At 35.6% G+C, this 12,154-nt stretch overlaps 1 protein-coding gene across 1 annotated transcript; it reads right to left on the reverse strand.

The window, feature by feature from the left end:
* Window positions 1-4,562: 4,562 nt before the first annotated feature.
* On the reverse strand, window positions 4,563-5,486 carry LOC308416845 (olfactory receptor 5B3-like; the record flags this gene model as incomplete). The annotated part of the gene is made up of 1 exon (XM_080911937.1): window positions 4,563-5,486. One exon carries the CDS (start codon window positions 5,484-5,486, stop codon window positions 4,563-4,565), a length of 924 nt encoding a protein of 307 aa, XP_080768063.1.
* Window positions 5,487-12,154: the final 6,668 nt, after the last annotated feature.

Genomic DNA, 12,154 nt, shown 5'->3' on the forward strand with positions numbered 1-12,154 from the left:
AACAGAAACAATTATTTCTTAATATCTATTAACATAAATGGTTTCAACTCCCCAATAAAGAGACAGACTATCAGACTGGATACATGAACAAAATCCAGCCTTTTGCTGCATACAGGAAACTCATCTCAGAGACAGAGACATACACTATCTCAGAGTAAAAGGGTGGGAAAAAAACTTCCAAGTAAACAGCTCCAAGAAGCAAGCTGGAGTGGCTATTCTAATATCGAATAAAGTAAACTTCCAACCAAAAGTTATCAAAAAAGATAAAGAAGGACACTTTTTACTCATTACCGGGGAAATTTGTCAGGAGGAACTCTCAATCCTTAACATATATGCTGCAAATAAAAAAGCACCCACATTCATAAAAGAAACCCTACTAAAGCTCAAAAAACAAATTTCACCCCACACAATAATAGTGGGAGACTTTAACACCCCACTCTCAGCAATGGACAGATCAGGGAAACAGAAACTGAACAAGGACACTGCAAAACTAGCAGAGACTTTGAACCAACTAGAATTAATAGATATATACAGAACATACTATCCTAAAGTAAAAGAATACACCTTCTTCTCACCACCCCATGGCACCTTCTCGAAAATTGACCACATAATTGGACACAGAAGGAGCCTTCATCGATATAAGAAGATTGAAATACTCCCATGCATCCTCTCAGATCACCATGGTCTACGGATGGTCTTTAACAACAACAAAGACAACAAAATGCCCACATACACATGGAAACTAAACAACGCTCTGTTAAAGAATAGCAGGGTCAAAGAAGAAATAAAGAAAAAAATTAAAGACTTTCTAGAATTCAACGAAAATGATAACACAACATACCCAAACCTATGGGATGCAATGAAAGCAGAATTGAGAGGAAACTCATTGCCCTAAGTGCTTCCAAGAAGAAACTGGAGAGAGCTCTCATCAGCAACCTGACAGCACAGCTAAAAGCCCAAGAACAAAAGGAAGCAGATATACCCAAAAAGAGTAGATGGCAAGAAATAATCAAAATTAGGGCAGAAATAGACCAAATAGAAACAAAAGAACCATTGAAAAAATCAACAAAACAAAGAGTTGGTTCTTTGAGAAAATCAAAAAGATTGATAAACCCCTATCCAGACTAACTAAAGGGCAACGAGAGAGTATCCAAATTAACAAAACCAGAAAGGAAAGTGGTGACATAACAACTGAAACTAAGGAAATTCAAGAAATCATCAGATCCTACTACAAAAACTTATACTCCACAAAATTGGAAAATCTGGAGGAAATGGACGAATTCCTAGACAGATAAAAGTTACCAAAATTTAACCAGGACCAAGTAAACCATCTAAATAACCTTATAACACCTAAAGAAATAGATGAAGTCATCAAAAGCCTCCCAACCAAAAAAAGCCCAGGTCCAGACGGGTCCAGTGCAGAATTTTATCAGACATTTATTGGGGATATAACACCAATATTTGCCAAACTATTCCAAAAGATAGAATCAGATGGAATATTACCCAACTCATTTTTTGAGGCTACAATAACCCTCGTACCTAAGCCACACAAAGACCCTACAAGGAAAGAGAATTTCAGACCAATCTCACTTATGAACATTGATGCAAAAATACTCAACAAAATCCTTGCAAACCGAATCCAAGAACACATCAAAACCATCATTCATCATGACCAAGTAGGCTTCATCCCTGGGATGCAGGGATGGTTTAACATAAGGAAATCCATCAATGTAATCCACCATATAAACAAACTTAAAGACCAAAATCACATGGTCATCTCACTAGACGCTGAGAAAGCATTCAACAAAATCCAACACCCCTTCATGTTAAACGTCCTGGAAAGAACAGGAATCCAATGCCCATATTTAAACATAATAAAAGCAATATACAGCAAACCAACAGCCAACATCAAACTTAATGGCGAGAAACTTGAAGCAATCCCACTAAAATCAGGGATTCGACAAGGCTGCCCACTCTCTCCATAACTATTCAACATAGTACTGGAAGTCCTGGCTGGAGCAATTAGAGAGCAAAAGGAGATCAAGAGGATACAAATCGGAAAGGAAGAGATAAAAACATCACTCTTTGCCGATGACATGATAGTGTACTTGAGTGACCCCAAAAATTCCACCAGAGAACTCCTACAGCTGATAAACAAGTTCAGCAAATTGGCCGGATACAAAATTAACTCAAACAAATCAGTAGCCTTTCTATACTCAAAGGACAAACATGTTGAGAAAGAAATTAGGGAAAAGGTACCCTTCACAATAGTTACAAAAACTATGAAATACCTTGGTGGGACTCTAACTAAGGAAGTGAAGGACCTGTATGACAAGAACTTCAAACCTCTAAAGAAAGAAATTGAGGAGGATCTCAGAAAATGGAAAGATCTCCCATGCTCATGGATTGGAAAGATCAACATCTTAAAAATGGCCATCATACCAAAAGCAATCTACAGATTCAATGCAATTTCCATCAAAATTCCAACCCAGTTCTTCATGGAATTGGAAAGATCAATGTGCAATTTCATATGGAATAACAAAAGACCTAGAATAGCGAAATCCATCCTCAACAACAAAAAAACATCTGCGGGAATCACTATCCCTGACCTCAAGCTATATTACAAGGCAATTGTGCTGAAAACTGCATGGTACTGGTACAGAAATAGGCATGTGGATCAATGGAATAGAATAGAAGTTCCAGAAATGAGCCCTCATGTATATGGTCACCTGATTTTTGACAAAGGAGCAGTAAACATTCAATGGAAATAGGACAGCCTATTCAACAAATGGTGCTGGTCCAATTGGCACTCAACATGCAAAAGAATGAAAATAGACCCGTTCTTATCTCCTTCTACAAAGCTCAAGTGTAAGTGGATTAAAGATCTCCACATGAAACCAGATACACTGGAACTATTAGATGAGAAAGTAGGGAAAACCTTAGAACACATAGGCACAGGAGAAAATTTCCTGAACAAAACGCCAATGGCTCAAGCTCTAAGGTCAAAGATTAACAAATGAGACTTAATGAGATTGCAAAGTTCCTGTAAGGCTAAGGACATCGTCAAGAAAACAAAACGGCAACCAACAGAATGGGAAAAGATCTTTACCAACACCACATCAGATAGAGGCCTAATATCCAAGGTGTACAAGGAACTCAAAAAGCTAGACACCAGAGAATCAAATAACCCTATTAAAAAATGGGGTACAGAGCTAGACAAATCATTTTCAGTTGAGGAACACCGAATGGCCGAAAAACATCTGAGGAAGTGCTCGATATCCTTAGCCATCAGGGAAATGCAAATCAAAACAACCCTAAGATTCAACCTCACACCAGTCAGATTGGCCAAGATCCAAAACTCAGATGACAGCAGATGCTGGCGAGGCTGCGGAGAAATAGGAACACTTCTCCACTGTTGGTGGGGTTGCAAGCTAATACAACCACTCTGGAAATCTATCTGGCGATACCTCAGAAAATTGGATATAGTACTACCTGAAGACCCAGCCATTCCACTTCTGGGCATATACCCCAGAGACACTTTAATACACAACAAAGATATATGCACCACAATGTTCATAGCGGCTCTATTTATAATAGCCAGAAGCTGGAAGGAACCCAGATGTCCTTCAGAAGACGAATGGATACAAAAATTGTGGTACATATACACAATGGAATACTACTCAGCCACCAGAAACAATGACTTAACCAAATTCTTAAGAAAATGGCTGCATCTAGAGAATATCATCCTGAGTGAGATAACCCAGTCACAAAAGAACAGACATAATATGCAGTCACTGATAGTGGGATGCTAACCCCAGAGGCTTGCACTCCCCCAGAAACAAATCACAGACTGTATGAAGTCCAAGAAATAAAGAAAACAAAAAATATACATATATTCACAAAACAAGAAGACTTTAACTATTTCCATGTTGCATTTTGTTTTTCATGTACTTTAAGCTTATTGCAACTAGTAGGTTTTCAATGCATACTGTCAAGCCCTTGAAAAAAATCAAGTACTGACTAAAAAACATATTCACATGGTTTTATGTAAAATTTATTTTAATGTCTGAAAAAACAGTACTGACAAAAATGTATAATTTTAAGCAAAAAATGTTTAAAATCTTTACATTTATCTTTGTTTTGCAAAATAAAGTCGTTAAAAAAAATTCAGGCCATATTGCGGTAATTTCTGACATTCATTTAAATTATACCTCTCACAAAACTTTTGAGTGTGTCTTAACTTTAAAGGGCATTGTATGTACTTGCTGACATATATTTATATTGATAGGACAGAAGAAATATTGTATGGAAGGGGACTGCATATTGTAATTAATGTTTTAATGGTATTACAAAATGTTATGATAGTCATATAATTCATTAGTTATTCTTCTGAATAAGATAATTTCATTCTGGAGGAAATCCCTATTGCAGAGGTGAAGCTGTCAATTCATATTTTGGAATTTGGTACAGGATTGAAAAATGTGATTCATATTAGAGTTAAGATCATGTGAATGCATCCAAGTGTTTTGTATTCTAAAAACCAAAAATCAAAGGTACAAACATCATCTTGCCCTCAGTACAATCTTTGTGAATGCATTCTTCACATCCTTGTTTCTCAGGCTGTAAACCAGAGGGTTTAACATGGGGGTGACCATGGTGTAGAACACAGATGCAATTTTGTCAGTGTCCATGGAGTGACTGGAGCTGGGCTGCAAATACATGAAAATCATTGTTCCATAGAAAATGGACACTGCAGTAAAGTGTGACGCACAAGTTGAGAGAGCTTTGTGATATCCTGCAGCTGAATGCATCTTCAGTATGTTGGTAAAAATGAAGACGTATGATATCAAAATGAGTATAAGGGCAAAAAATATGTTGAAGGTAGCTACATAAAGAAGAATCAGTTCGTTAACATGTCTATCCGAGCAAGATACAATCATAACTGCTAGAACATCACAGAAAAAGTGATGGACCACATTGGACTCACAGAAGGAAAGACTTAATGCATCCATAGTATAGAGGGAAGCATTCAGGAAACCACAAATATAACAGCCAATGACTAGACCTGCGCACAGTCGTGTCGTCATGGTGGTGGTATAATGTAGGGGCTTACATACTGCAACATAACGATCATAGGCCATTGAGACTAAAAGATAATTTTCTACATCAGCAAAGTTTGCAAAAAAGAACATTTGAGTGGCACAAGCATTGTAGGACATGATCTTGTCTCCTGTAAGGAATCCAGCTATGACTTTTGGAGTGACTGTTGAAGAATAACAGAAGTCCACTAAGGACAGGTTACCTAGGAAAATGTACATGGGGGTGTGGAGCCGAGAGTCCAAAAGAATCAACAGGACCAGCCCCAGATTTCCTATAAGGGTGATGGTGTAGATGAGGAGGAAGGTGATGAAGAGGGGAAGTTGCAGATCTGGGTCATTGGTGAGTCCCACCAAGATGAAGCATCTCACTTCTGTCCTGTTTTCCATCAGTGATATGGGTTAATCAACAGATGGCCTTAAGTTTTTGTAAAAGAAAAATAATAGAAAGTGGTTTGGAACAATAGTTTAATAATCATCGCCCTGGATTTTTATTCTAAAAACCTAGCATCTACATAGCAGCTCACAACTGTTTATAATCCAATAGAATAGACATGGATCTGTTTGACACCTTCTGGCCCGGTTTGCTATGAGGCACACATTTTCTATACGCTTGCATGAGAGTATTGCACCTATACATATAGAATTAAAGTTTTAAAATGTGTAAGAATAAGATAATAAAATAATTAGAATCTGTATAAATCTAATTGATATTTCAGCAAAATATAGACATTTAGTAACTATAAAATTGTTTCTTTTAATGTCCTATGTACCAGTGAAATTTTCCTGGACTTGCAAAACTAAACCCAGTGTACTTTCCTGACAAAACATAGTATAGAAACAGCCTGTGCTTTGTCAATAGCATAATGACTTTGATAAATTATTAGTACATACAAGTAAATTGTCTTGCACAAAAATGTAAATTTTCTACATTTTTAAATAAAACAATTACCACATTACATTCTGGATACTGGTAAGCCATTAATCCATTGCATGCTAACAGTCTATAATAATTTAATTTCATTATACTGAATAGTTTTTTATACAGTGAACTGAGTGATACACTAGTTAGTAAGTTCTTCTTGGTCACTGTATAGATTTTATCATTAAAAATCAAGTGAACAACAAATCTTTAACCAAAACATCAAGTGTTTTTTCTGAATATTAGTATGTTATAAATGAGGTTCTGAGCTCTGAATTGCATTTTAACATTTTTCTACCTACATTTTCATGCTTCTAATAAAACATATCTTGATAATAAGGACATATCTAATTAATAAGGACACATCCATAATTATGGAAATATGACCAGGTCACAGAAGGCTTTAGCTATAATCAGCATTGTTTAACACCGAAATTGCGAGTTTTGTTTCAATTCCAATGGGAAGAGGCCAAATCTTTCAAGTTCAGACTCCAATTTAGAGAACCTGACTAAGTTTAAACTCAGGTAAACCTACAGGCTAGCACTTAGAATTAGTTTCCAAGTTGTCACCCAATAAAACGTGAGACTGATTTCAGTTTGTAGACTAATCTCCAACAAACTTGCACACCCAGTTTACAAGTCCAACACCTGCCTAATGACTTCCAATGCAGAGGAAAACAGAAGTTTAACCTTTTTTTAATTATGATGTACTCTAAAATTACAATGACATTTTACATTGTTCCACATTCAATAAATTCAACAATCAATCTGGATAGCTAATGTTAACATGTTTTCTGATGAGAACTAAGATAAATATGTAATTAACTTGCTCAAAAACATAGAAGCCTGTGTCGTAAAGATAAGAAAACAAAGTCTTTTTTTCTTATGTACCTATCATAAAACATATATGTTCTAATGAACCCTAATTGATATCTAGACACATTAATTTTAGCTATATGAAACAGATTGTTAAAACTGAAAGTATAGAAATCAAATATGTGAAGAGGCCAAGTTTGGCCTTTCACCTACTACAATTTAACTCTCTAAAACTTTAGGAAGACAGTGGGTTGATCTAGAGACTTGCCTTCCTTCCTACATAACACAATTTTCAAGTCCAGCATCTTGTTTTTTAATAGCTGAGTAACACTCCATTGTGTAAATGTACCACATCTTTTGTATCCATTCCTCTGTTGAAACCAACCAGTTCCCTCAAAACTCCCATGAATTAGACCACCACCTAAAGATTACACATGGGGGGGGCACGTCACTCCTGCCAATTGTGTAGCAGAGGATGGCATTGTGTAGCATCACCAGAGAAAGGCATTGGTGCCGTGAAGGCTTGTTTACTCAGTATAGGGGAATGTCAGAGTGTTCAGGTGGGAGTGGGGGGGTGGGAGGTGAAGCATATCCATAGAAGCAGGGGGGGAAAAGTGAGAGAGGGGGAATCCAGGAGAGGGGATTATATTTGAAGTGTAAATACATAAAATATCCAATAAAAACATTAAAAGAAGAAAAAACTTAGAATCTATGAAGTTAAATGTTAGTCTCAATTTTTGAGGCTGCTATGAGAAACAGGGGAAAAAAGTTACAGATTATGTATAACATAAATATAACCTTATTGCATAAGATTTTAAATGTGACTGAGCCTTATTCAGTCTTCAGAATAGCTAAGCCTTTTCAGTGCACAGAAAGATCACTTTATCTTCGGAGTCTGTATCTTTTCTGATTGTTTCTTCTATTCAGTTGAATGAAGCTACACTGAACAACATAAAATTACACCAGACACTTTATATTTTTTATTCTTTCTGACAGGGTATTTGATAATTAAATTAACAAAATTCTTGCAGAGTTTTGACATTTATAATTTAGCTCAGCATCACAAAACTAGTTTTAGAATAACTTTTAGCCTATGAAATATTTGAGTTCTCAAAACTATTTTTAAACATGTTTTCAAAAGGTTACAGTAGTTATACACAGACCATTTGTTTTATGAAACTGTTCTCGTTGGTTTGAAAAAGCCCAGTTTATAGTAGGATAATTATTATAAATAGTTACTCTAAAATTTTAAAAATTTACTATGTAATATTTTTCAAATCTTCTTCCTGCTGCTTTTTCTTAGGAAATAGTCAATATTTCTAGCTTGTCTAAAGCAAAATGGACAGAATTTTCAGACAGACAAAGTTCTTAATTCACCATGCATTCCTCCTCTTCTCTTGTAAGAATCACATACCTTTTTAATCCAGAAAACATACTATAGAAAAAGAAGACAATATCTCTTTTATAAATCACAGGTTATAACTGTACATTAAAACATACAGGACTGTCAGAGAACCTATATATGGCTTGCCAGACAAAGGTCAATCAGTGTGACCTCTGTTCTATAAGGTGTTTTTTTTTTTCACCTTTTTTGAAGACTTATAGCTAATCCTCAAGTATGTCCAAAAACCTGCATTGGTTACCAGTGACTGATGTTAATAAAATGAATAACATCTAATAAATAGTAGCACACAATATTTAGCCTAATGTGTGATACTCGTATTTCAGAAACTAGTATGTGGAGGTGTGAGGAGAATTTTAGACGCTGAGAAAGCTCTAGAGACTCCTCCAGAGTATAGCTAAAAATTATCATACTATCTTCTTAGGGAAAAAGTTAACTGACCTTGGGGACCAAGCTTGCTTCTTAGAATTTAAATTTTATGTTTAATGAATGAATGAAAGCACAGAGTCATGCATATTAATGAGGTCCTATGCAATGCTTCTATACATAATGTACATTGTAAAATATTCAAATTACATTAAGTATGCCTGTCTTCTCAAGCACTATTTTCTATCATAAAAAATGTTCAAAATTCTTCTTTCTAGCCTTTTGTTTTCATGCTTTACAGTCTATCTAAAAAGTATACTACATTATTTCTATGTATAGTAACCCTTTTTGCCCCAAAACACATCTGAGCTTGTTCCTAGCTAAATGTAACTTCTTAAAATATCTAATTATCATTGATTGTTCTTTATGAGCTGTCTATTATAATACTCTACAGAATTCTCTGTGTTACATTTACAAAAAAGTCTACTTAATTCTTCTAACCACTATATTTTATGTTTATTATATGAAGGGTATTTTTCTTCATTTGCTCATTTACGATGTTAGTGTATAGACGTCCAAGAGGAATTCAGAAAAGCCAATTCTCCCTTTCCATCTCATGGACACCAGGGTTTGAACACAGATCATTATCTTGTAAGGAAGCTCCTTTATTCAGCAAGCTATCTAACTAGACTCCATTTATTAATTACTTACTACTGACTTTTGTAATTGCTTTTATTCTCTGAAAACAAACCCTCTTACAAATACACATTTTGACATATTCTACTACATAATTGTTTCTTTTTAATCTATAGATTAAGAACTGTGCCAAAAAAATTCATTTTACCTTGAGAAAATTATATTTTTTGTTTTTATTTGTATTTCATTCTTTTTTATTTTTTAATTGAAGAAATTTATTACTAAAAACAAACATAAATGTACAAATTTTAAGCACTTTTGCATAAAAGTATAGAAAAAAATTGGCATTGCTTGGCTATTTTTTAAAAAATTTGATAGTGTATATTAAGATCTTACTAGTTACATTGAGCATAAATTACAAGTAAAACAAATGTAACCTGGAATTAGTCAAGGTTTTCTTGGTGTATAAGGAGTAAACATAATGATTTTTTCTGTTCTTTTTTTTCCCTTGAACTTCACATAGTATGAGAGTTGTTTCTGTGATCTTCAGAGCTTTATGAGGTCAGTATCAAATTATCAGTGACTGGCAGCCAGAAAGCAGAGACATCTCTGCAGAGTGCACACGTAAAGTGCACACCCCGTCTTGCACTGCCTAATCCACTGACCATAAACAGAACTTTGGAACTTCTGTTTCCACCAGGCAGAGACTTCAGGGAGCAGAACAGAGGCTGGCCCATCTGCCACCTGGACCAGTGGAGATCAAGGGACACAGACAAGATACAAGGGAAACACAAGAACATATCACTGACAGCAAAATGGCAAGATGAAAGGGAAAGAGTATATCCCAAGGAAAACAAAAGAACCGAGCAACACCAGAACCCAGCTCTACCATAACAGCAAACATTGGAATGCAAAACACTCTAGAAAAAGATGACTGCAGACCTGAAATCATACCTCAAGATGCTGATAGAGATACTTAAACAAGAACAGGAGAATAAGAAAAAAGATTCAGAAGCTTTTAAAATGGAAACAAGAAAAATACTCAAAGAACTCAAAGAACTAGTGGAAAACACAATCAAAGAGACAAAGGAATGGAAGAGGGAATTTAAAATGGAAATTGACACAACATAAAACACTAAAAGAGTTAACCCTAGAGGTAGAACACCTAAAAAAGAAATCAGGAGTCACAGAAACAAGCATTTCCAATAGATTACAAGATGGAAGAGAGAATCTCAGGGGCAGAAGACAACATTGTAAACATAGACAAAACAGCCAGAGAAGATGCAAAAAACAAAAAGCTCCTAACGCAAAATGTCCAGGAAATCCAGGACACAATGAGAAGACCTAACCTAAGGATAATAGAAATAGAAGAGGGAGAAGAGTATCAACTAAGAGGCACAGTAAATATCTTCAACAAATCGCAGAAGAAAACTTTCCTACCCTCAAGAATGAGATGACCACGAGCATAAAAGAAGCCTTCAGAACTCCAAATAGGTTGGACCAGACATGAAATACCTCCTGACACATAATAGTCAAAACACCAAGTGCACAAAGCAAAGAAATAATACTAAAAGCAGTAAGGGAAAAAGGTCAGGTAACATATAAAGGCAGGCCAATCAGAATCACACCGATTTCTCAACAGAGTCTATGAAAGCTAGAAGAGCCTGGACAACATCATGCACACCCTAAGAGAGCACAAGTGCCAGCCCAAGCTGCTATACCCAGCAAAACTATCAATCACCATAGATGGAAAGATGAAAATATTTCAAGACAAATCTAAATTTACACAATATCTGACCACAAACCCAGCACTACAACGAATTATTGGTGGAAAACCCAATACAATGAGGGGAACTACATCATAGTAAAAACAAGAAAACTCCTAAGCAAGAAAACCAAAAGAAGAAAAAGACACAGACACAACTCAGCCCACAAAAGCAATAATAACAGGAAAAAGAAAAAACTATTCCTTGATATCTATTAACATAAATGGGCTCAACTCCCCAATAAAGAGACATAAGTTATCAGACTGGATACATAAACAAAATCCAGCCTTTTGCAGCATACAGGAAACTCATCTCAGAGACAAAGAAAGACACTATCTCAGAGTAAAAGGGTGAAAAAAAAAACTTCCAAGCAAGCAGCCCCAAGAAGCAAGCTGGAGTGGCTATTCTAATATTGAATAAAGTAAATATCCAACCAAAAGTTATCAAAAAAGATAAGGGAGGACAATTTTACTCATTACTGGAGAAATCTGTCAGGAGAAACTCTCAATCCTTAAACTATATGCTCCAAATAATAAAGCACCCACATTCATAAAAGAAACCCTACTAAAGCTTAAAAAACACATTTCACCCCACACAATAATAGTGGGAGACTTTAATACCCCACTCTCACCAATGGACAGATCATGGAAACAGAATCTGAACAAGGAAACTGCAAAACTAGAAGAGATTTTGAACCAACTAGAATTAATAGATATATACAGAACATATCATCCTAAAGTAAAAGAAGACAACTTCTTCTCAGCACCCCATGGCACCTTCTCAAAAATTGACCACATAATTGGACACAGAGTGAGCATCAATCAATATAAGAAAATTGAAATACTCCCATGCATCCTCTCAGATCACCATGGTCTATGGCAGATCTTTAACAACAACAAAGACAACAAAAAGCACACATACACATGAAACTAAACAACGCTCTGTTAAACGATAGCAGGGTCAAAGAAGAAATAAGAAAGAAATAAAGGATTTTCTAGAATTCAACGAAAACAAAAACACAACATACCCAAACCTATGGGATGCAAAGAGAGCAGAAATGAGAGGAAAACTCAGAGTCCTAAGTGCTTCCAAAAAGAAACTGGAGAGAGCTTACATCAGCAACCTGACAGCACAGGTAAAAGCCCTAGAA

Source organism: Micromys minutus, assembly GCF_963924665.1.
Source record: "Micromys minutus genome assembly, chromosome: 2".
In the NCBI taxonomy this organism is placed as follows: Eukaryota; Metazoa; Chordata; class Mammalia; order Rodentia; family Muridae; genus Micromys; species Micromys minutus.